The sequence below is a fragment of the Bidens hawaiensis genome, unplaced genomic scaffold (genome assembly GCF_021521415.1).
Source record: "Bidens hawaiensis isolate Kalapana, Puna unplaced genomic scaffold, B.hawaiensis_p1.1 tig00016267_1, whole genome shotgun sequence".
NCBI lineage: Eukaryota > Viridiplantae > Streptophyta > Magnoliopsida > Asterales > Asteraceae > Bidens > Bidens hawaiensis.
Genome location: NW_027492485.1, coordinates 208,022 through 235,131, shown reverse-complemented (window position 1 = coordinate 235,131; position 27,110 = coordinate 208,022). Strand labels below are relative to the sequence as shown.

The 27,110-nt window shown below is 42.4% G+C and overlaps 1 protein-coding gene across 1 annotated transcript; it reads right to left on the bottom strand.

The window, feature by feature from the left end:
* Nucleotides 1-29: 29 nt before the first annotated feature.
* LOC143551103 (uncharacterized) lies at nucleotides 30-26,621 on the bottom strand. Its single transcript, XM_077041616.1, has 2 exons — nucleotides 26,510-26,621; nucleotides 30-616 (listed from the first exon to the last, which is right to left on the bottom strand). Exons 1-2 carry the CDS (start codon nucleotides 26,619-26,621, stop codon nucleotides 30-32), a joined length of 699 nt encoding a protein of 232 aa, XP_076897731.1.
* Between the last annotated feature and the right edge of the window lie 489 nt (nucleotides 26,622-27,110).

The window sequence follows — 27,110 nt, the reverse complement described above, 5'->3', positions numbered from 1 at the left end:
GTATTCACTCAAGAATCACGTGTGACAAATCAGTGCGACGGATCGAGAGGAGTTTCCTCCATCTCGATTGATTCCTCTGGCGCTCCAAGATAGTGCTTCAAACAATGACCGTTCACCTTCCAAGATGTTCCATTATCCGGATTCTCCAACTCTACCACTCCATACGGGAAAACTTCTTTCACCAAATACGGTCCCGCGCACTTCGATCTCAGCTTTCCTGCAAACAACTTCAAACGAGAGTTAAACAATAATACCTTGTCGCCTTTCTGGAATTCCTGGCCGCCTTTCAAACGCCGATCGTGTAATGCTTTCGTCTTTTCTTTGATGTTCAACGATCGAGAATACGCCGCATCCTGAAGCTCTTCCAACTCATGATTCTGAAAGTACCTTTTCCTCGCGGCCTTGGTAAGATCGATATTAACCGTCTTCAACGCCCAATAAGCACGATGCTCCAACTCCACCGGAAGATGAAAAGACTTACCATTAACAAGAATAAACGGTGTAGTACCCAACGGAGTCTTGTACGTGGTCCGGAATGCCCATAATGCGTCATCTAACTTCTTTGACCAATCCTTCCGATTTACCCCAACCGTCCTCTCCAAAATCCTCTTCACCCCTCGATTAGCATTCTCGACTTGACCATTCATTGAAGGTGTTTAGGTCGGTCAATCGATTTTAGTTCGAAAACTAGGGTTTACCGGGTGTAGGATTGGCAATTGTTGAGTTTGATGCGTTAATCGATCGAATGACCAACCGAATCAGTTTTTACAGCCCTAGGGGGGTTTAAGGGCTGTGGGAAAATTAAATTTTTGGAACTCGGGGCTGTTTAGGTTGGTGATTAGCTAATCGAGTCGGTTGTGTGCAAATTGTCGTTTAAAAGTTAAAGTGAGTGTTGTAAAAAGGAACCGCCACCCATATCGACTCGTGTGGTATGTTTATGATAAATGAGCAGGTTATGATGGGGATTCGGTCCATTTGGGGCTGATTTGCTTGACAAATGATTTAAGAACTTATTTCGCGCGTATTCGACTCGATTGGCTTGCAAGCGGGTAAATTGTACATCATGGTTAACCCCGATCATGATAGTAGGGTGGGTTTGGTTAATTGAAAGGTTTTAGGGGTTGAGGTAAAGTAATTGGGTATGGGTTGGGCCTCGGGCCGAGTTGTTGGGCCTCGGGCCAAAGTGTTAGGCTTGAAAGTCCCGTTAGGCAAGTGTGTTCTTACGGTCTAGGCAAGTGCACACCTATGCGATTTTGCTTGATGAAATGTTTTAAACTATTTTGCATAGGCTTGCTAGTATTGGTAGGCCTTGGAATGTTATAGAATGTGTGTATGTATATATATTATTGTATGGCCAATATTTGGAGAATTTTGTAGTCGTTATCGACTACGGAATGTTACGTATGCCTACTTCGCGTTTGCATGCGTTGAATGGAATGTTACGTGTTGGGGTTGTACGTTTTCTCAGTCCTGAATGTTATTATTGAATGTTATATATATATATATTTATATATATAGGAATGCACGTATAGAGATGTTCATACGTAAGGATGATTATTTATTGAATGTGGTGACCTAACTGATGTATTTCCGTTTACAGTTTTAAAACCGTTGGAATGATTATTAAGACTTTTGTTACTTATTTAAAACTTGAACTCACTCAGCTTAAGCTGACTTTGTGTGCATGTTAGAGTGAATTTCAGGTTAGGAGGAGGATGCCTTATCGCTTGGACGTGCACGAAGCTACTTGGACGGTGAAGGGCATACGGGATTTGAAGATTTTATTATTAAACATTTATATTGAAAAATTTTTATTAAAGATAATTATGTTGGTTTTGGGAAAAATTCCCGGGTTTTGGGAACTTATTTTATTATTTACGTTTTCTGCTAAATTTTACTCTGAAATTGGTTGCTTAATGGAACGATTGATTTTTTTTTAGTTTAAATATTTTTATAAGTGTTTGTATGATTACCAACTGTGGGGTTCCCGGGGTTTGGGGCCTTACAACCGTCCAAGTAGCTTCGTGCACGTCCAAGCGATAAGGCATCCTCCTCCTAACCTGAAACTCACACTAACATGTACACAAAGTCAGCTTAAGCTGAGTGAGTTCAAGTTTTAAATAAGTAACAAAAGTCTTAATAATAATTCCAACGGTTTTAAAACTGTAAACGGAAATACATCAGTTAGGTTACCACATTCAATAAATAATCATCCTTACGTATGAACATCTCTATATGTGCATTCCTATATATATATATATATATATATAACATTCAATAATATCATTCAGGGCTAAGAAAACGTACAACCCCAACACGTAACATTCCATTCAACGCATGCAAACACGAAGTAGGCATACGTAACATTCCGTAGTCGATAACGATTACAACATTCGCCAAATATAGGCCATACAATAATATATATACATACACACATTCTATAACATTCCAAGGCCTACCAATACTAGCAAGCCTATGCAAAATAGTTTAAAATATTTCATCAAGCAAAATCGCATAGGTGTGCATGCTACCCCAAAACTTAAAAAGAGTTAAACGGGGCATCAAGAACTCACCTGAAATCAACCGAACACCTGCAACGGGCTAGGAAGTCCCTAAGTGCACATTCACAAGTAAGGGCCTGTAAATTGTACACAACGCGTCACTAAACTAGACTGTAAGAACACACTTGCCTAATGGGCTGTTCAAGCCCAACACTTTGGCCCGAGGCCCAACAAGTTGGCCCAAAGCCCAACCCATACCCAATTACTTTACCTCAGTCCCTAAAACCTTTCAATTAACCGAACCCACCCTACTATCATGATCAGGGTTAACCATGATGTACCATTTACCCGCTTGCAAGCCAATCGAGTCGAATACGCGCGAAATAAGTTCTTAAATAATTTGTCAAGCAAATCAGCCCCAAATGGATCGAATCCCAATCATAACCTGCTCATTTATCATAAACATACCACACGAGTTGATATGGGTGGCGGTTCCTTTTTACAACACTCACTTTAACGTTTAAACGACAATTTGCGCACAACCGACTCGATTAGCTAATTACCAACCTAAACAGCCCCGAGTTCCAAAAAAATAATTTTTCCACATCCCTTAAACTCCCCTAGGGCCATGCAAACTGATTCGGTTGGTCATTCAATCGATTAACGCATCAAACTCAACAATTGACAATTCTACACCCGATAAACCATAGTTTTCAAATTAAAATCGATTGACCGACCTAAACACCTCCAATGGCCACGAAATTTTAATATGATGTACTACACATACCTAGGAGGATTTTGATGCAAAAACCTCACTCAAAACAGTCCCGGAAAAGCTCAATTGGACAGCCACCCGGTTAGCCTACAACAAGTCGTTTTTCGATCAATACGCGTAATTCAAAGGTCAATTAACGTGTAAGAGAAATGGGGAATCATAAAACCGACTTGGAATTGAAGTTTTTACCGATCAAAGTTGGCTGGACAGAAGAATTTGGAGCAGGGGGGGGGGGTTCTCTTCCGATCGGCCGCTAGTATCATTAGGGTTAGGATGGTACATAATCTCCAAATCATATCCTTAATTAACTCAAACCATTGAAGCGGGCGTATATTCAGTTCCTTTTGTTCGAAGAAATACTTTAAACTCTTATGATCAGTATAGATAACGCAAGGAGCACCGTACAAATAATGCCACCACAACTTAAGCGCAAACACAACGGCTGCTAGCTCTAAATCGTGAGTAGGATATTCGCCTCGTGAGGCTTTAATTGCCGCGAGGCATACACGATGACTCGACCTCGCTGCATCAGAACACACCCAAGCCCCTGATAAGAGGCATCAGAATAAACCACCAGGTCATCGGTGCCATCGGGTAAAGCTAAAATCGAGGCATGCGTCAATCTATTCTTCAACTCGAGAAAAGCCTCCTCCTGCTCCATACCCCAAACGAACTTAACATTCTTCTTAGTTAACTTGGTCAGTGAAGAAGCAATTTTCGAAAAATCGGGAATAAAGCGGCGGTAATACCCCGCCAAACCCAGAAAGCTACGGATTTCAGATGGAGACTTAGGAGACTCCCATTCATTCACGGCTTCCATCTTTGCAGGGTCAACCAGAATACCACTCGAGTTAATAACATGACCCAAGAATTGAACCTCACGTAAATAGAAGGAACACTTAGAAAATTTCGCATACAATTTGTTCTTCCGCAGACCCTCCAACACTTCCATGAGATGACCGGCATGATCAGATTCACTCTTAGAGTACACAAGAATGTTATCGATGAACACAATAACCGAACGATCGAGCATCGGCCTACACACCCGGTTCATAAGATCAATGAATGCAGCCGGTGCGTTGGTCAAACCGAAAGACATCACAAGAAATTCATAATGTCCATAACGAGTGCGAAAGGCAGTCTTAGGAATATCTTCCTCCCAAATCTTCAACTGATGATACCCGGACCTAAGGTCGATCTTTGAGAACCAATTAGCTCCTTGGAGCTGATAAAATAAATCGTCATCCTTGGAAGAGGGTACCGATTTTTAACAGTGAGCTTGTTCAATTCACGATAGTCAATGCACATCTGCATGCTACCGTCCTTCTTTTTAACGAACAGGACAGGGGCACCCCAGGGTGAGATGCTTGGTCGAATAAAGCCCTTATCGAGCAAGTCTCCCAACTGAGCCATAAGTTCCTTCATTTCATTCGGCGCTAGGCGGTAGGGAGCTCGGGCAACGGGTTTGGCGCCCGGTACAAGGTCAATCTAGAACTCGACCTCGCGATCCAGCGGCACATCTGACAAATCATCTGGAAATACATTCGGGAAATCCCAAACAATAGGAACATCACCGACGGTAGCCACCACGGTATTTACGTTTATAGCATACGCCAGATATGCCCTGCATCCCCGCTGCATCAACTTTCCCGCCTTAAGCATGGATATAATATGTGGTGTCGCAACATTCCGATCACCGAAGACCGTAATTTGAGTGCCATCCGGGGCCCTTAGACGAACGAGTTTCTGACCACAAATGATCTGAGCATCAACATTTGCGAGCCAATCCATCCCGAGCACCACATCGAAACAACCAAGCGGCATCAAATACTATCGCACCGGAAATCTATACCCAGACAACTCGATGGAACAACCATGAATAGCCCTAGACAAGGACACGGGTTTTCCTACGGCGACCTCAACCTCATACACATCGACTACGCGCTCGGGTGATTTATTCAACGAGGAACAGAAAGCGGTAGACACAAAACTTCTACTGGCGCCCGAACCAAATAAAACTGACGCCAGTAATTCATCAAGTAAAAAGGTACCTGGGATAATATTATACTACTGCTTAGCTACACGGTCAACACATACGATTTCAAAGGAACAAGAAATTATAATGGTGGGATGAAAACTAAATAAGAAAATTACCTGAAACGACATCCTCATCATCCTTCGCCTCCTTCTTGGAGATGTTGAAGGCCCTTGCCCTGGCCTTCGGCTTCTCTTCCGTCTTCCCTCTTGAGGAAGTTCTCTGACCGGACCCTACCATCTTTCTGGTACGACAGTTTGGTGACAAGTGACCGGAACCCTTACAGCAGAAACAAGTCAGAGTCGGACACTCGTAATAGGGGTGCCCAACCTTATCGCAACGAAAACAGGTGCCGAACCCACTCTTACACTCCCCCTTGTGAAGTTTGCTGCACTTCTTGCAATTACTGAATGCCGCATCCCTCCTAAACTTAGAAGTCTCAGTCTTCACCCTTTCCCAGATGAACTATAATTGTTTCCCCCGGTCCGCTTACCATACGAATTAGTGTTCCAAGTCTTCCTAGCCTCGGTCAGCGGTAACTTCTCCCTCTGATCATACAATGTACCTGCCAAGGTAACCACCGAGTGAAAGGAGTTCATGTCGGTGGTCACCACACTCCTACGAATATCCACCGGAAGGCCCTTCACATACTTTTTAATCCTTTTTGCCTCAGGGGTAACCAGATCGGGACATAAGCGAGCCATCTTGTTGAACTTGGTGGTGTATTCCCGATGTGTCATACTGCCCGCCTCCAAGGTCAAGAATTCCTGTTCAATTTTATCCAATTCGTGCAGAGGACAGAACTGATCGAGAACCAACTTCTTCAATCCATCCCATGTCATCCTCCTAATCGATCGATCACCCATAGCCTGCATCAGATTATCCCACCAACATAATGCTTCGGAACGAAACGAGGCGGTAGCATAAGTGACCATGTCATCTCCCTTACACTTACTAACCCTCAGAACGGCCTCCATCTCTCTCACCCACTGATGAGCTGCCAAAGCATCTTTAGTACCATTGAAAGAAGGAGGGTCACACATTTTGAAGTCCCCATACGAACAACCCCGAGTAGATACACTAATAGTCCGAACCTCGTCCTCATCCCCACTCGGTACATACACCTCTTCCTCTTCCTCGACCAGTGTCTCCTTACCCTTCTTCCCTTTACCAACCAATGACTCTTCCATGGCCCTAACGGCCTCAGCAACGATCTCGGGAATGGCGCTATGGAGCACCTGGTAAACCTCGTCGGCGATAGCCGTGCGCATAGCAGGATCTAAGGCGGGGTTATAAGTTCTCAAAACCAGGGAATTTTGCCCAAAACCAACATAATTATATTTAATAAATATTTTTAAAAATAAATGTTTAATAATAAAATCTTCAAATCCCGTATGCCCTTCACCGTCCAAGTAGCTTCGTGCACGTCCAAGCGATAAGTCATCCTCCTCCTAACCGGAAACTCACACTAACATGCACACAAAGTTAGCTTAAGCTGAGTGAGTTCAAGTTTTAAATAAGTAACAAAAGTCTTAATAATCATTCCAACGGTTTTAAAACTGTAAACGGAAATACATCAATTAGGTCACCACATTCAATAAATAATCATCCTCACGTATGAACATCTCTATACGTGCATTCCTACATATATAAATAATATATATATATATATATATATATATATATATATATATATAACATTCAATAATAACATTCAGGGCTGAGAAAACGTACAACCCCAACACGTAACATTCCATTCAACGCATGCAAACACGAAGTAGGCATACGTAACATTCCGTAGTCGATAACAACTACAACATTCGCCAAATACTGGCCATACAATAATATATATACATACCAATACTAGCAAGCCTATGCAAAATAGTTTAAAACATTTCATCAAGCAAAATCACTTAGGTGTGCATGCTAGCCCAAAACTTAAAAGAGTTAAACGGGGCATCAAGAACTCACCTGAAATCAACCGAACACCTGCAACGGGCTAGGAAGTTCCTAAGTGCACACTCACAAGTAGGGGCCTGTAAATTGTACACAACGCGTCACTAAACTAGACCGTAAGAACACACTTGCCTAATGGGCCGTTCGAGCACAACACTTTGTCCCGAGGCCCAACAACTTGGCCCAAGGCCCAACCCATACCCAATTACTTTACCTTAGCCCCTAAAACCTTTCAATTAACCGAACCCACCCTACTATCATGATCGGGGTTAACCATGATGTACCATTTACCCGCTTGCAAGCCAATTGAGTCGAATACGCGCGAAATAAGTTCTTAAATCATTTGTCAAGAAAATCAGCCCCAAATGGACCGAATCCCAGTCATAACCAGCTCATTTATCATAAACATACCACACGAGTCGATATGGGTGGCGGTTCCTTTTTACAACACTCACTTTTATGTTTAAACGACAATTTGCACACAACCGACTCTATTAGCTAATCACCAACCTAAACAGCCCCGAGTTCCAAAAAAATAGTTTTCCCACAGCCCTTAAACTCCCCTAGGGCCATGCAAACTGATTCGGTTGGTCATTCAATCGATTAACGCATCAAACTCAACAATTGACAATTCTACACCCGATAAACCCTAGTTTTCGAACTAAAATCGATTAACCGACCTAAACACCTCCAATGGCCACGAAATTTTAATATGATGTACTACACATACCTAGGAGGATTTTGATGCAAAAAACTCACTCAACACAGTCCCGGAAAAGCTCAATTTGACAACCACCCGGTTAGCCTACAACAAGTCGTTTTCGATCAATACGCGTAATTCAAAGGTCAATTAACGTGTAAGAGACATGGGGAATCATAAAACCGACCTGGAATTGAAGTTTTTACTGATCAAAGTTGGCTGGACAGAAGAATTTCGAGGAGAGGGGGGGGTCTCTCTTTCGATCGGCCGCTAGTATCATTAGGGGTAGGATTATTTCATATTTTATTATGATATAAAATAAATTACACTCTAGTCCCTCCAGTATGAAGTGTAAGGCAAATTGAATGAAAAGTTACATAATTTTAACGTACCGGGATGACGTAAAGGCTCCCGAGAAACGTCGGTTAAATCCCGAGAATAGAACATACTTTACAAGCTTTAACTCTTGGAACCGGATTTAACGGGGGTTACAAGTCCACCCCCTTACAATGGGATTCGTTCCCGAATCCCGACGCGACAGGAACAACTGCGGGTAGAGTTTCATCATCTCGTCTTCGGACTCCCAAGTAGCCTCGGAACCCCTACGGTGCCTCCACTGCACCTTCACTTGCCTAACCACCTTGTTCCTTAAACGTCTTTCCTGACGGTCAAGAATAGCAATCGGTTGCTCAACGTAGTTCAGCTTACTATCGAGCTCAATATCATCAAGAGGCACATGAGCATCTTCATCCGCTAAGCATTTCCTCAGATGGGACACGTGAAAAGTAGGATGAATTCCCGCGAGCTCATCAGGCAATTCCAGCCTATACGCTACCTCACCAACACGGGACAATATACGGAACGGATCAATGAACCTCGGAGTAAGCTTCCCCCTCCTACGAAAACGAATAATGCCCTTCCATGGAGAAACTTTCAACATAACCCGATCCCCAGCCTCGAACACAATAGGTCTTCGCCTTTTATCCACATAAGACTTTTGTCGGTCCTGGGCGGCCTTCATAAACGCTTTAATCTTGTCGAGTTTCTCAGTCGTAGCCTCGACCACCTCCAAACTACCCAACTGCTTCTGACCAATGGAACCCCAACAGACTAGAGTCCTACACCTCCTACCATACAACATCTCAAACGGTGGCATCCCAATCATGGCGTGATAACTGTTATTATACGAGAACTCTACCAACGGTAAGTGACGATCCCAACTACCACCAAAATCGATAACACAAGCCCGTAACATATCCTCAAGAGTTTGAATGGTCCTCTCGGACTGACCATCCATCTGCGGGTGATAAGCGGTACTGATGAGGAGTGTGGTGCCTATCTCCTCATGAAACTTCTTCCAGAACCTGGAGGTAAAATGCGTATCCCTATCCGAAACAATAGATACCGGCACCCCGTGCCTAGAAACGATCTCACGAATAAACACATCGGCCAACAACTCGGAATTAAAAGTCTCTCGGATAGGCAAGAAATGAGTGCTCTTGGTTAATCTATCGACAATTACCCAAATGGTGTCATAACTACTCCTAGGAGTACGAGGCAGTTTAGTCACAAAATCCATAGTAAGATGCTCCCATTTCCACTCAGGTATTTCCCACGGCTGAAGCTTCCCAAACGGCTTCTGATGTTTGGCCTTAACTTGTAGACATGTCAAACACTTACTCACATACCGAGCCACCACAAACTTCATCGCAGGCCACCAATAATTCTTTTTCAGATCTTGGTACATCTTGGTCGCGTCCGGATGAATGGAATAGCGCGACCTATGCGCTTCATCTAAAATTTTATCTCTGAATCCCCCATACCTCGGTACCCATAAACGACCATCCTTATACTTCACCCCGTCACCGACGTCTTCCAACAATTTGTCCTGACCCCAAACACGTTCTGACATAATCCATTCCACCTGCAAAGCCTCATTCTGAACGCTGGCTATTTGCTTCAAAATATCGGGTTTAAGGATTAGGTGGTAAGATTTTACACGAATCGGCTTCGGTCTCTCCTTCCGGCTCAATGCGTCAGCCACCACGTTAGCCTTACTTGGATGGTACATAATCTCCAAATCATATCCTTAATTAACTCAAACCATTGAAGCTGGCGCATATTCAGTTCCTTTTGTTCGAAGAAATACTTTAAACTCTTATGATCAGTATAGATAACGCAAGGAACACCGTACAAATAATGCCACCACAACTTAAGCGCAAACACAACGGCTGCTAGCTCCAAATCGTGAGTAGGATATTCGCCTCGTGAGGCTTTAATTGCCGCGAGGCATACACGATGACTCGACCTCGCTGCATCAGAACCCACCCAAGCCCCTGATAAGAGGCATCAGAATAAACCACCAGGTCATCGGTGCCATCGGGTAAAGCTAAAATCGAGGCATGCGTCAATCTGTTCTTCAACTCGAGAAAAGCCTCCTCCTGCTCCATACCCCAAATGAACTTAACATTCTTCTTAGTTAAGTTGGTCAGTGAAGAAGCAATTTTCGAAAAATCGGGAATAAAGCGGCGGTAATACCCCGCCAAACCCAGAAAGCTACGGATTTCAGATGGAGATTTAGGAGACTCCCATTCATTCACGGCTTCCACCTTTGCAGAGTCAACCAGAATACCACTCGAGTTAATAACATGACCCAAGAATTGAACCTCACGTAACCAGAAGGAACACTTAGAAAATTTCGCATACAATTTGTTCTTCCGCAGACCCTCCAACACTTCCATGAGATGACCGGCATGATCAGATTCACTCTTAGAGTACATAAGAATGTTATCGATGAACACAATAACCGAACGATCGAGCATCGGCCTACACACCCGGTTCATAAGATCCATGAATGCAGCCGGTGCGTTGGTCAAACCGAAAGACATCACAAGAAATTCATAATGTCCATAACGAGTGCGAAAGGCAGTCTTAGGAATATCTTCCTCCCAAATCTTCAACTGATGATACCCGGACCTAAGGTCGATCTTTGAGAACCAATTAGCTCCTTGGAGCTGATAAAATAAATCGTCATCCTTGGAAGAGGGTACCGATTTTTAACAGTGAGCTTGTTCAATTCACGATAGTCAATGCACATCTGCATGCTACCGTCCTTCTTTTTAACGAACAGGACGGGGGCACCCCAGGGTGAGATGCTTGGTCGAATAAAGCCCTTATTGAGCAAGTCTCCCAACTGAGCCATAAGTTCCTTCATTTCATTCGGCGCTAGGCGGTAGGGAGCTCGGGCAACGGGTTTGGCGCCCGGTACAAGGTCAATCTAGAACTCGACCTCGCGATCCGGCGGCACATCTGACAAATCATCTGGAAATACATTCGGGAAATCCCAAACAATAGGAACATCACCGACGGTAGCCACCACGGTATTTACGTTTATAGCATACACCAGATATGCCCTGCATCCCCGCTGCATCAACTTTCCCGCCTTAAGCATGGATATAATATGTGGTGTCGCAACATTCCGATCACCGAAGACCGTAATTTGAGTCCAATCCGGGGCCCTTAGACGAACGAGTTTCTGACCACAAATGATCTGAGCATCAACATTTGCGAGCCAATCCATCCCGAGCACCACATCGAAACAACCAAGCGGCATCAAATACTATCGCACCGGAAATCTATACCCAGACAACTCGATGGAACAACCATGAATAGCCCTAGACAAGGACACGGGTTTTCCTACGGCGACCTCAACCTCATACACATCGACTACGCGCTCGGGTGATTTATTCAACGAGGAACAGAAAGCGGTAGACACAAAACTTCTACTGGCGCCCGAACCAAATAAAACTGACGCCAGTAATTCATCAAGTAAAAAGGTACCTGGGATAATATTATACTACTGCTTAGCTACACGGTCAACACATACGATTTCAAAGGAACAAGAAATTATAATGGTGGGATGAAAACTAAATAAGGAAAAGTACCTGAAACGACATCCTCATCATCCTTCGCCTCCTTCTTGGAGATGTTGAAGGCCCTTGCCCTGGCCTTCGGCTTCTCTTCCGTCTTCCCTCTTGAGGAAGTTCTCTGACCGGACCCTACCATCTTACCGGTAGGACAGTTTGGTGACAAGTGACCGGAACCCTTACAGCAGAAACAAGTCAGAGTCGGACACTCGTAATAGGGGTGCCCAACCTTATCGCAACGAAAACAGGTGCCGGACCCACTCTTACACTCCCCCTTGTGAAGTTTGCTGCACTTCTTGCAATTACTGAATGCCGCATCCCTCCTAAACTTAGAAGTCTCAGTCTTCACCCTTTCCCAGATGAACTATAATTGTTTCCCCCGGTCCGCTTACCATACGAATTAGTGTTCCAAGTCTTCCTAGCCTCGGTCAGCGGTAACTTCTCCCTCTGATCATACAATGTACCTGCCAAGGTAACCACCGAGTGAAAGGAGTTCATGTCGGTGGTCACCACACTCCTACGAATATCCACCGGAAGGCCCTTCACATACTTCTTAATCCTTTTTGACTCAGGGGTAACCAGATCGGGACATAAGCGAGCCATCTTGTTGAACTTGGTGGTGTATTCCCGATGTGTCATACTGCCCGCCTCCAAGGTCAAGAATTCCTGTTCAATTTTATCCAATTCGTGCAGAGGACAGAACTGATCGAGAACCAACTTCTTCAATCCATCCCATGTCATCCTCCTAATCGATCGATCACCCATAGCCTGCATCAGATTATCCCACCAACATAATGCCTCGGAACGAAACGAGGCGGTAGCATAAGTGACCATGTCATCTCCCTTACACTTACTAACCCTCAGAACGGCCTCCATCTCTCTCACCCACTGATGAGCTGCCAAAGCATCTTTAGTACCATTGAAAGAAGGAGGGTCACACATTTTGAAGTCCCCATACGAACAACCCCGAGTAGATACACTAATAGTCCGAACCTCGTCCTCATCCCCACTCGGTACATACACCTCTTCCTCTTCCTCGACCAGTGTCTCCTTACCCTTCTTCCCTTTACCAACCAATGACTCTTCCATGGCCCTAACGGCCTCAGCAACGATCTCGGGAATGGCGCTATGGAGCACCTGGTAAACCTCGTCGGCGATAGCCGTGCGCATAGCAGGATCTAAGGCGGGGTTATAAGTTTTCAAAACCAGGGAATTTTGCCCAAAACCAACATAATTATATTTAATAAATATTTTTAAAAATAAATGTTTAATAATAAAATCTTCAAATCCCGTATGCCCTTCACCGTCCAAGTAGCTTCGTGCACGTCCAAGCGATAAGTCATCCTCCTCCTAACCGGAAACTCACACTAACATGCACACAAAGTTAGCTTAAGCTGAGTGAGTTCAAGTTTTAAATAAGTAACAAAAGTCTTAATAATCATTCCAACGGTTTTAAAACTGTAAACGGAAATACATCAATTAGGTCACCACATTCAATAAATAATCATCCACACGTATGAACATCTCTATACGTGCATTCCTACATATATAAATATATATATATATATATATATATATATATATATATATATATATATATATATATATATATATATATATATATATATAACATTCAATAATAACATTCAGGGCTGAGAAAACGTACAACCCCAACACGTAACATTCCATTCAACGCATGCAAACACGAAGTAGGCATACGTAACATTCCGTAGTCGATAACAACTACAACATTCGCCAAATACTGGCCATACAATAATATATATACATACCAATACTAGCAAGCCTATGCAAAATAGTTTAAAACATTTCATCAAGCAAAATCACTTAGGTGTGCATGCTAGCCCAAAACTTAAAAGAGTTAAACGGGGCATCAAGAACTCACCTGAAATCAACCGAACACCTGCAACGGGCTAGGAAGTCCCTAAGTGCACACTCACAAGTAAGGGCTTGTAAATTGTACACAACGCGTCACTAAACTAGACCGTAAGAACACACTTGCCTAATGGGCCGTTCAAGCACAACACTTTGGCCCGAGGCCCAACAACTTGGCCCAAGGCCCAACCCATACCCAATTACTTTACCTCAGCCCCTAAAACCTTTCAATTAACCGAACCCACCCTACTATCATGATCGGGGTTAACCAAGATGTACCATTTACCCGCTTGCAAGCCAATTGAGTCGAATACGCGCGAAATAAGTTCTTAAATCATTTGTCAAGAAAATCAGCCCCAAATGGACCGAATCCCCGTCATAACCTGCTCATTTATCATAAACATACCACACGAGTCGATATGGGTGGCGGTTCCTTTTTACAACACTCACTTTTACGTTTAAACGACAATTTGCACACAACCGACTCGATTAGCTAATCACCAACCTAAACAGCCCCGAGTTCCAAAAAAATAGTTTTCCCACAACCCTTAAACTCCCCTAGGGCCATGCAAACTGATTCGGTTGGTCATTCAATCGATTAACGCATCAAACTCAACAATTGACAATTCTACACCCGATAAACCCTAGTTTTCGAACTAAAATCGATTAACCGACCAAAACACCTCCAATGGCCACGAAATTTTAATATGATGTACTACACATACCTAGGAGGATTTTGATGCAAAAAACTCACTCAAAACAGTCCCGGAAAAGCTCAATTTGACAACCACCCGGTTAGCCTACAACAAGTCGTTTTTCGATCAATACGCGTAATTCAAAGGTCAATTAACGTGTAAGAGACATGGGGAATCATAAAACCGACCTGGAATTGAAGTTTTTACTGATCAAAGTTGGCTGGACAGAAGAATTTCGAGGAAGGGGGGGGGGGTCTCTCTTTCGATCGGCCGCTAGTATCATTAGGGGTAGGATTATTTCATATTTTATTATGATATAAAATAAATTACACTCTAGTCCCTCCAGTATGAAGTGTAAGGCAAATTGAATGAAAAGTTACATAATTTTAACGTACCGGGATGACGTAAAGGCTCCCGAGAAACGTCGGTTAAATCCCGAGAATAGAACATACTTTACAAGCTTTAACTCTTGGAACCGGATTTAACGTGCGTCACAACCAATCTTGAACAAGAACGGGTCATCCCACACATACCAATTAACTTCCTGGAAGAACTTCCTCTTTTGTTGCGTAGTCATACCCTCCTAAACAAAACCATTAGCCAAAAATTAGCAAAATCAGTGAACCATGGCTTACCTTGCTTCTCGGCCGCAACAAAATCGATATACTCATGAGGGAATGTATCACCGATCTCTTCCTCACGCAACTCTTCTTTCCTTGGATCTTCTAGGCGGGATAGATGATCGGCCGCTAGGTTTTCCGCACCCCTCTTATGTTTCAAACTCGAAAAGTCAAAGAATCCACCGTATAAGACGACGCTTCGCGTCTTTCTTCTGAAAGAGAAAACGCAAGGCTGCATGATCGGTAAAAATGGTGGTCTTCGAAAGCACGAGATACAAGCGGAACTTGTCAAATGCGAAAACAACGGCCAAAAGCTCCTTCTCGGTGGTGGTGTAGTTCTCTTGGGCATCATTCAACGTCTTGCTAGTATAATAGATGGGGTGAAAATATTTATCTCGCCTTTGCCCCAAAACCGCTTAAACCGCATAATCACTAGCATCACACATGAGCTCGAACGGCAAACTCCAATCGGGAGAACAAAGAATGGGAGCACTTACGAGCTTTTCTTTCAAAAACGTGAACGCCTTCACACATTCGTCATAAAAACAAATGGTACGTCTTTCTCGAAGAGTCGAGTTATCGGGCAGGTAATTTTTGAAAAGTCTTTGATAAATCGCCGATAAAACCCCGCATGGCCCAAGAAATTCCGAATCGCTTTCACATTCGTCGGTGGAGGAAGTCTACTTATAGTATCAATCTTTGCACGATCCACCTCAATACCATCTCTCGAGATCTTATGTCCCAACACAATCCCTTCCGTCACCATAAAATGGCATTTTTCCCAATTCAACATCAACTTTGTCTCAATACGCCTCTTCAACATCTTCTCAAGATTAGCCAAACAATGATCGAAAGAATTACCGTAAACCGAAAAATCGTCCATAAACACCTCCATGGATGTCTCTATCATATCTTGAAAGATGGCCACCATACAGCGTTGAAAGGTAGCCGGAGCGTTACATAGTCCAAACGGCATGCAACGGTATGCAAACGTGCCATAGGGACATGTAAAAGTCGTCTTCTCTTGGTCTTCCGATGCAATGCCAAAAACCGTCTAGAAAACAATAAAACTGCTGACCTACCAAACACTCCAACATCTGATTAATAAACGGCAACGTAAAATGGTTCTTCCGGGTGGTATCATGTAGGTTCCCTGGACGGATCGCACGAGATATCGCGGTCTACTCAGGTGCGGAATCCCTTCATAGATCGTTACGAGTATAGAACACAAACACACGAATACACGAAACACGTTATATATTATAACCGAACTCACGTGATGTAAATATCACTGTTACAAAACACACGTTCAACTACATGAACAACCTAGACGAACAACTGATTAACTGATTTTCCAACTATTTATTCACCTAAACCAAGCCGTAGGCTTGAGTATAAATACACGACAACTTCGCCTGACATGTTCAGGCGAAGTTGTCCATAACTTCGCTTGTTCAACAAGTTCGCCTAGGCGAACTTGTTGACAACTTCGCTTTAAACAAAAACATAAATAACAATACAGACTCGATTACAGACACTAGACTATGAACTACTGACATTCATGCACCAACAGACTCCCCCTTGGCAGTAGCTTCATATCTTGATCTTTAAGCTCTTGTCTTGTAATCCTGTATCTTCACGCATGCACTCCTTCTCTAACACATACCGTGACTACTCGCTGATATTTCCTTGCTTCATCCTTCCAAGTAGGAATATAGAATATCTTCTTTTCATTCAACACTTGCAGATCAGCTTTCGATAAGTTAACAAGATGCATCGGATCATACACCCTCAGCACTTCTTGTTCGTCTTCGTCTTCCATCACGGCTTCAGCAGTCTGGCAATCAACGTACCACCATTTTAGATTCTTCAACACATCTTGAGGCATAGTCTTCATTGGAACCTCCTTGATGCATCGGATCGGTTTGTACTTCATCACCATCCATGGCTTGCCATCTGCTCTCATTCCCCTTTCTGTATCCTCCACGAGCTTTCCCTTCTGTGGCTTTAATAATTCAAACTTCTTCTCTTTTATGCTTTCTTTCCACACGATCTTCCCAATCACTCTTGCCATGTTGTCGTCACTTCTATTTATCAGGCCCAACCTGGCCAAATCCTTCACCTCACATTCCGCCAACGTATTGAGAGATCTCAGGGTTCTTTTGAAGTATTGAATACCATCAAAACGCTTCACCACAAACAACTTTATCTGTTCATCATATATCCAACAGATAATTCCCTTCTTCGACTCAGCATAGCCTTTGATGTTATAACTCTTCTTGAACATGGCTGGAACAGCAGGCTTCTTGGTCTTAATAAACCAATGAGCACAGCCTTCCTTCCACCTAGGCTGCTCCTCCCACTCAGTCTCATCCATCTCAGTACCCATGTCGGCTTTCTCAACATCTGGGATCTCGTGTTCAACGTCTTCTTCTACTATCTCCCCCTCTTCTATCCCATCTTCAATCACAATCTGTGTGCCAATCTTCTCAATCTCCTCACACGGCAGCATATCATCATCAAACACATCATCATCTAGCATATCATCATCTAACTCTCTCAACGCATCAATCACATCATCTTCATCATCAACCATCACCACCTCATCACCACCAACTGCACCTGCAGACTCCCCCTGAGCCGTGGAAGTCCCAAGAGCTTGAGTAGTTCTTGGCAGCTCACCACCTGCACCTTTCGGTGCATTGGGATCATCGTCTTTGTCGTTTCTCTTCTTAGTCCTTAACTCGTAGCCTCTACACACGTAAAACAAGTTTTGAAATCTGGTTTAGGTTTCGAACATCCGAGGTCGTTAACCGGGTGTCGAAACAACCTAGGATTAACAACATCGAACATCGAGTAAAAGATATAGAATCCAAACACACCTTGAATACTAACTGAAATCGGAAAAAGGATAATCGGATGAAAATCGAGTTAAGTTCGCTGAGAAAACGGAGAATAAGTTCGCTGATATTTAGAATAATGAACTGTTTGACTCTTGAAAATCCTTATATAGGGGCAAAGTTATACAGGCGAAGTTACGGATAACTTCGCCTAGGCGAAGTTATCCACAACTTCGCCTGTTCAACAACATCGCCTATATATTTACAAAATTTAACCATATAAGTTTAACAGTTTTCCAATTAAGTTATAAAACTTTCCTTTAAGAACTAAATGACACGTTCAAGTCCAAGTAACCCGTTATAAACAAATACAACTACAGAAAAAGAAAACTTTAAACAATTTAAGTATAAGGGATCAAATTTCTGTCTGGATAGGGACTGCTACGTTTTAGAAAAGATCCGAACAGGAATCATACTAAGTATGTGACTGTCACATAGATCCGTGTTTAGCTGTATTATGACATAAAGAGACAGGTTGTAAGCATGTAAATAACTTAAGATGGTTTTCATCGTGTCTGTGATACGAGTTAGGTTAAGTTATGCCTCAAAATTTAAGTGGGCAACAACTCAGAAATATTGATGCCTCCTATCTCTCCTCAAAGCGTATTTGGCTTTCCCCAAGTCACCCCGAATTGACCTCGACCCATAGTGTCTGATTAAGTTGTAAGTACTCTTCATCTGGTTCCCGTTCTTCTTCTTACTCTAAGATTGAGAAGTCTTGACACTTTCATCTCTAGAATGTTTCAATACTCATTTTTTTTTTTTTTTTTTAACTCACAAATTTACATAGACTTCAGAGTAGTAAATAACTGCAAGTCCCGAATCTGGATCACTGCAGTTTCTTGAAACGCTATCTTCACGGGAATCAGACCACCCATGGGCTCGTGTATGACTGGGTAATTGCTTTTCTGCCTATCACTTGGAAAGATAAAAATGAAGACAAGCAAAACTCTTAAGGAGTTTCCACGTAAAATCAAGTAAATTTAGTTTGTATCACGTCTACTTTTACGCACCATAAAAAGTTACCTTGACATACATTGACTGTCCTAAAGCCTTTTAAGCCTAATAACCTCACCAGTTAAGCACACAAAGTTAGTATATCTATCATTTTCCAAGGTTGGATCAATTTTCCGTTTAACATAGCAAACGTACTTCTTACGAAGTAGTAGACTTGAAAAATAATTTCATTTCCCTTTTTTTCAAAATTTTAACATTAATCGCCCCGACCAAAACAAAGTCTTCAGGTAAACGGCTATCCCGAAGATCCAATGGATCAGCTGGACCGACCACATACTAGTATGTGTCCTTATAACTAAGTATGATCGACTAATTTTAAGCGAAAGAATGAAAACTCATCATAAACCGCCCCGGTCACAATCAGTAATCTGGTTAATGGCTATCCTCAAAATCTACAAGTAGAAAATGAGGACCAAAACATATCCGAAGACAAGTCCTTCAAACTGATGTAACCGACATATTTTTAAGCGATAGTGACCCTTTTTTTTTTTTTTTTTTTTAATATTACAAGAAAAGCATGGTTACTCGGGATTGATCATCCCATTTAGCTCGATAAGGTTTTGAAATCTTGTTTTATCAAACGCTTTAGTATAAAGATCAGCGAAATTATCAAGCGTATCCACCTTTTCAAGCACTATCAGTTTCTTCTCAGCACAATCCCGTATGAAATGATGACGTATGTCAATATGTTTAGTTTTACTATGTTTCACGGGATTGTTAGTTACTGAGATAGCAGCTGTGTTATCAATGCAAATAGGAGTATGTAAGAAATTCAGACCATAGTCGCGCAACTGTTGTTGAATCCAAAGAACCTGGGAGCAGCAGTTGGATGCTGCCATGTATTCTGCTTCACAGGTTGAAATTGCGACCGAAGTCTGTTTCTTGCATTGCCACGACACCAATCTGCCACCAAGAAACTAACATCCTCCTGTTGTTGACTTCCGACTCTGATTGCACCCACCATAATCAGAGTCTGTGTAGGCGACTAGCTCCAAGTCTCCTCCTCTCGGGTACCACAACCCCAGCTTCGGTTTGCCCTTGAGATACCGCAAGATCCTCTTCACACATTTCATGTGAGATTCCTTTGGGTTTGCCTGAAAACGAGCACAAAGACAAACATCAAACATTATATCAGGCCTAGAAGCAGTTAAGTACATTAAAGAACCTATAATAGCCCGATACTGAGTTGGGTCCACATCTGCATCACCGTCTGACTCAGCACCCAATTTGTGATTGACGCAGATTGGAGTGTCGAATGGAGTGCTGTCCTCCATCTTGAATCGTTTGAGCACATCATGGACATACTTGGTCTGGTGAATGAACATCCCATCCTTATTTTGATCAACCTGCAATCCTAAAAAGAAAGTTAGTTCACCCATAGCACTCATTTCAAACCTTTTCTTCATGACGGCCTCAAAATCTTGACACATGGAGACTTTTGATGCAGCAAAAATAATGTCATCCACGTAGACTTGCACTAGCAGGAAGTCGCTTCCTTGTCTCTTCACAAACAGCGTGCTATCTATCTGACCTCTTTCAAACCCATTTTCAAGCAAGTAGTCTGACAGAGTTGAGTACCAGGCACGAGGTGCCTGATGTAATCCATACAATGCCTTGCTTAACTTGTACACATGGTCTGGAAAATCTGGGTCAGGAAAACCCGGAGGTTGCTCAACATACACAACCTCATCAACTTTCCCATTCAAAAAAGCACTCTTCACGTCCAACTGAAATACCTTCATCTTTTTATATGCAGTAAACGCCAAAAACAATCTTATGGCTTCCAACCTTGCGACAGGAGCGAACACTTCATTATAATCAATCCCCTCTTGTTGATTGAATCCTTTCACAACTAGCCTCGCCTTGTTTCTTATGATAATCTCTTTCTCATCTCTCTTGCACTTAAACACCCATTTTGTGCCAATCGCATGCACATGCTTTGGTTTTTCAACCAAATCCCAAACATCCATTTTCTTGAACTGAGCCAACTCTTCTTGCATGGCTTCGACCCACGAGCTGTCCTTTAAAGCCATTTGATAATTTTTCGGTTCAATCTGGCTGATAAAGCAGGTGTACAAGCATTCGTTGATTATTCCTGTCTCCTTAATGCTTGTGTAAACACAGGTGTGCTCATCCAAGCTACGTCTTGTTTGTACACCGGAGGACACATCACCAATCACATTCTCCAAAGGGTGGTCTTTATGAATTCTCGTGGTCGGAACAGAACCGACATGCAAATTGTCTTCCAAGTTAGAAGAGAGCTCGTCAATGGTTGCTTCATGCTGAGAGTGAAAAGGATTGATAAATTCTTCTTCAGTTGAGGCAGCAGTGGTATCGATAGTATTTGATGAGGAAGGTTGACATTTATCAATCAGCTGTCTTTGCAATAGATTTTCTTCCTCATCAAGGATCATCTTCGTAGCAACTCTTTCTTCTTCTTCAGAGATATCTAAATCCGGTATGTTAAAAGACTTAAAAAGTTTAACATAGACGAAAAACTCCGCAGGTCCGTTGCTTGGTTTTGGCGGTTGGTAACTTGTGATATCTGTGTTACACACCACCTCAATCTTGCTTGTCGATGTATTGAAGACACGTCTGTTGGGAGTCCCAACAACATAACCGACTAAGATTCCTTCATCGGCTACTTCACCAAATTTAGAATTTGTCTTCAAAATCGAACAAGGGGACCCGAATGGTTCTAGACCACTCAAGTTGGGCTTTCTTCCATGCATAAGCTCATAACATGTCTTACCCAGTCTTTTAACAGTTAAGACTCTATTCAGAACATAACAGGCTGTAGCAACAGCTTCAGCCCAAAACACCACAGGAAGCTTTGAATCAGCCAGCATAGTTCTGGCTCCTTCAATTAACGTTCGGTTCTTCCTTTCAGCCACTCCATTCTGTTGCGGTGTATAAGGAGCGCTGTATTGGTGTTCAATCCCTCTCTGAAGACAGAAGATCTCCATCTCAAAATTCTTGAACTCTGTTCCATTGTTACTTCTGATGAACTTAACCCTTTTATCCATAACGTTCTCAACTTTGGTAATCAAATTCTTCACCATCTGAGCCGTTTCATCTTTTGATTTCAGGAAATATACCCACGAGTATCGTGAGTAGTCATCAGTGATCACCAAGCAGTATGAAGTACCTCCTAGACTTTTTGCATACACGGGACCGAAGAGATCCATGTGAAGCAATTCTAGAGTACTGGCAATTGAATTTACTTTCTTGGTGAGATGGGATTTCTTGTGCTGCTTTCCCTTCTTGCATGCTATACATTTATCTTCAAAATTGAAATTTTTCAAGGGAACGCCCAGCACAAGCCCATTCTTGACAATGTGGTTCATCTTCCGAAGATGAATGTGTCCCATTCTCCTATGCCACAATTCGGACTCTGTTTCACTCGCTTTTGTCAAAAGGCATGACTCTGCCGTGGCCATTTCAGTTGATCTCATATCCATAATGTACGTATTCCTATCACGAGGAGCCTTCATCAAAATCCACTCCTCTGGTATCTGAAAACCCGGTTTCAGCACGATCGCCTCGTTCTTTGTAAAATGAACGGTGTACTCCTTATCACAAATCTGCGACACACTCAGCAGATTGTGCTTCAATTCTTCTACAAAGTTGACATTCTCCAACGTCATCTTTCCGTTCGACACCGTTCCCTTTCGAGTAATATTGCCTCCACTTTCTCCGGCAAAACTTACTCTCCCTCCTTGAACAGGTTTCAAATCGTGTAACAAATATTTGTTACCCGTCATGTGCTGGGAACAGCCGCTATCCACAACCCAAAGATTATTGGCAGCCCTGTTCAACTGTTCCTGCACAACAAAGCAAAAGATTAGAATTTAGGGACCCAAGACCAATTGGTCTTGGATCTAAGCATTCCAAACTTTGGCTTTCCAAAGTTAGCTCTTTGATAAATCCTGTCAGTCCTACTAGGATACCTCCTTGTAGATTGATTATGAGACCTTCCAAACCTTAGTGAATTGGAAAAATTACAGCTTGTGGTTTGGTTATTAGAAGAGTAAAACTGAAATTTATTTCTATGAAAACCTGAATTAGTTACATTTTTGAATTTTGAATGGTTTTCATTTTTAGCAGTATAATAATTACCATTAAGCTTATGCTCAGTTTTAGTAGGCCTTACACCTCTGAATCGCTGTTTCAGAGGGCAATCTGCAACAAGGTGCCCTAATTGATTTACATCTAAAACAACACCTATGCTTAACCTTTTTATCAACTGGTGTTTTAGATGTCGAGGCTATATTACCGCCCGTTTGTCTCACATATGGTGGGACGTACGGATTTAGTGGAGTACTTGTTTTATCTTTTTCTTCACTCTTGGGTAACACAACCTCCTCTTTTGCCTTACCAGACTCGGATGACTTATCCGAATCTGACGAGACTGGACTTTGATCAGAAATTTCAACACATGAAACAGTCGAACTTGTTTCACCTTCACTAACATTTGGTTTTTTAACAGTTACTTTAATTGGCACTGTCTGAGCAACCTCAAAATCAATAGATTTCTGAACACTAGGGTTAAAAGTGTAATTGTGATTGTACGGTGGTGGAACCTCATGATAACCGATTCCTCCTCTCTTGGTAGAGGAACCTTGATCACTAACAAGGTGATCAAGAATAGCAGAGGAATTTCTGAACTGCTCCAGTTTTCGATTCAATTCCACCACTTTCACCTGGTGGTCAGCAATCTGTTTTTCTCTCTCAGCAATTAGTTTGGTCTTTTCTTCCAAAACCTCATAACTTAAATCAATCACTTCAATTTTTTCAGCAAGTTTAGTTTTTAAACTTTTAACATCTTTTTCACAAGCTTTTATTTTAATTTTATAATTATTTTCTCTTGATTTAGTAAAGTGATGATCTTCTTTTAAAGTTTTAAATTCAGCATCCAACCTAACATACTGATCGGTAATAGTTGCTAATTGCTCAGACAAGTTCTCACATTTTGAACAAGTAGTTTTAGAGCATACCTCGGAGAGCTTGTCATTAACGTCTACCATAAGAGCCTTTTCTTCTCCGGCAGCCTTCTCATTTTCTTCTGTTTCGACCTTTGCCAAATTTGCCTGCTCGAAAGATTCTTTAGAAAGCAGGTTCCAGTTATATTCACCATCTCCTCTGGAAATCATGGCACTGTAATCTCTTCTTCCCTCATTATGCGGTGTAGACTTTCCTTGACTTCGTTCTACACACTCATTCCTACATTCTTTTGCGAAGTGACCGTTTTGTTGACAATTGTAGCACCTTACCTTTGACTTGTCGAACCCTGGTCTTCCTCCGACAAACTTTCTATCGGTCTTATTCATAAACCTCTTCACCCTCCTTACAATCATGGCCATCTGCCATTGTAGATCCATTTCTTCCATATCGTCAGCATCAATCTGATCGTAATCTTCATCCAACATAGCTGGATCAACAATTTTCCCTTGAATATAGTTCTCATAGGAAGCAATGAAAGAAGCATAGAGGCCAAACTGCTCTTCAGCAGACTTGACACTCATAGGCATCTTGGAGTAGTTGTTGCTGGGAGCACTTGAAGAGCAACTACTCTTGCTTGCCTGGGGTTGAGAACCACTAGATCCAGCTGCTACATAGCAAACATCCCCATTTGTGTTAACTGACACATGCCCCTCATGTGATGAGTTGGGGCCCGACTCTCCCTTCGAGTAGTAAGCAGCCGATTCAGTCTTTGAGCCTGAGCTAGTGTTGACTTTAGCTCCATACATACTTGGATCTTGAACCTGATCCATAGATGTCTCCTTTCTTACCATGTTAAGCTCAAAGGTCCTGAGCTTGTTGACTGTCGTTTCGAGATCATAAGTGGGAAAGTCCTTGTCTTCCCTCATCAGCACAGTGTACATCTCCCATTTTGGTGGGAGAGCATCCGGAAGCTTCTCAACTATCTCTTCTTCTCTGTAAGAAATGGAATAGTTGCTCAGTTCAGTCATCAGATGATAATATCGAGTGATGATATCATCTAATGATTCATTCTTCAAATACTTGAAGACTGAGAACTGGGTCTTGAGCAGTTTTATTTTTGAAGCCCGGATTCCTACATTTCCTTCAAATCTGCTCTCAAGGGCTTCCCAAAGCTCCCTTGCTGAAGTGTACTTCCTAAAAGTATGAAGGATCTCCTGTGGAAGAGCCATGGTAATAGCAGCATGAGCCTTGCTCTCAGCCTCATACATCTTCTTCTCTTCTTCTTCTATTTTACTATACTTCTTGATTTGGTCACGACCTTCATACTCCATAATTGGTGGAATATAACCATCCTGGATGCATACCCACATCTTCGCATCCTGGTATTTGACGTATTGTATGAACCGATCCTTCCATGCTACGAAATCGGTTCCCTTCAGCAATCTTGGGGCCATGGTAGCCGACCCTGCTTCAACTTCCATCTTCACTAACTCAGAGATGTTGATCGACGACATCTTTTCCGAAAAGTAAGAAACCTGAAAAGTTAATTTTTTTTTTAAGTACTGTAGGCGAAGTTACGGATAACTTCGCTTAAAGTAGGCGAAGTTGTAGAGAACTTCGCTGAAGAACTTTGCTGATAACTCTGCTGATTAACTTCGCTGATTCTTAACTTCGCTTAAGGTAAGCGAACTTAGGAATGAGGCGAAGTTGTAGATAACTTTGCTGATACAGGCGAACTTGAGAAGGTAGGCGAAGTTGTGGATAACTTCGCTTAACCTTATATCTTCGCCGAAACCCTACGTACAGTGACGGCAACTTCGCCTGATGAACACGGACGTTTTTGAAGATCTGGAATCTGGATTTAACAAGGTTTTTGATGGTGCAAAGGCTTGAATACTGTGGTAGTAGTAAGATTGACTTAGAAACACGAAAACAAGTCCCGCGAATAGTCGAAACGGGACGAAATCTATACCCGCGTGAATATCCCGAACCTCACAATCGAGCAAATGCTCTGATACCAATTGTAGGTTCCCTGGACGGATCGCACGAGATATCGCGGTCTACTCAGGTGCGGAATCCCTTCGTAGATCGTTACGAGTATAGAACACAAACACACGAATACACGAAACACGTTATATATTATAACCGAACTCACGTGATGTAAATATCACTGTTACAAAACACACGTTCAACTACATGAACAACCTAGACGAACAACTGATTAACTGATTTTCCAACTATTTATTCACCTAAACCAAGCCGTAGGCTTGAGTATAAATACACGACAACTTCGCCTGACATGTTCAGGCGAAGTTGTCCATAACTTCGCTTGTTCAACAAGTTCGCCTAGGCGAACTTGTTGACAACTTCGCTTTAAACAAAAACATAAATAACAATACAGACTCGATTACAGACACTAGACTATGAACTACTGACATTCATGCACCAACATATCATTTAATCGCCGATAATCAATACATACTCTCCAACCGGTAACCGTACGCGAAGGGATAAGCTCATTCTTCTCATTCATCACAACGGGCATACCTTCCTTCTTTGGAACAACTTGAGTCAGGCTCACCAATGGAGAATCGGAAATCGGGTAAATCATCCCGGCATCCATCAACTTAAATACCTCCTTCTTCACAACTTCTTGCATATTCGGATTAACACGCCTTTATGGTTGCACCATCGGTTTGTACTCATCCTCCATTAAAATCTAGTATGTGCAATAAGCGGGACTAATACCTTGAATATCGGAAAGTCTCCATGCAATCACCCCCTTGTGTAGTTTCAACACTTCAATCAGCTTCGTCTTTTTTTCTTCCGTCAGCTTGGATGACACAATAACGGGCAAGTTTGAGCCCTCATCAAGATACGCATACTCCAAGTGTGACGGGAGTACCTTTAACTCTAACGGAGTGGGTTTCTCCACCGAATCCGCTTTATTTTCACTACTGATCTCATTAACCTCTATTATCTCGGGTAACCCTGAAATCTCAACCAACTCATCACAAACTGAATCGTTCTCGCACGACTCATCCTCAACCAAATCATCACAATCAACCAGCCCATTACTTTCTACGAGATCCGCACTACAAATATAATCAAAACAACTATCGATACCTGCAATAAACGAGTTAATAAA

What these genes read in the sequence shown, in the direction of transcription:
- LOC143551103 (XM_077041616.1), bottom strand. Translation starts at nt 26,621, where the DNA reads ATGCAAGAAGTTGTGAAGAAGGAGGTATTTAAGTTGATGGATGCCGGG. An exon ending in AGTTGTTCCAAAGAAGGAAG is followed by an intron (nt 617 to 26,509) that starts GTATGCCCGTTG and finishes ATGCTAATCGAG; the next exon opens with GGGTGAAGAGGATTTTGGAG.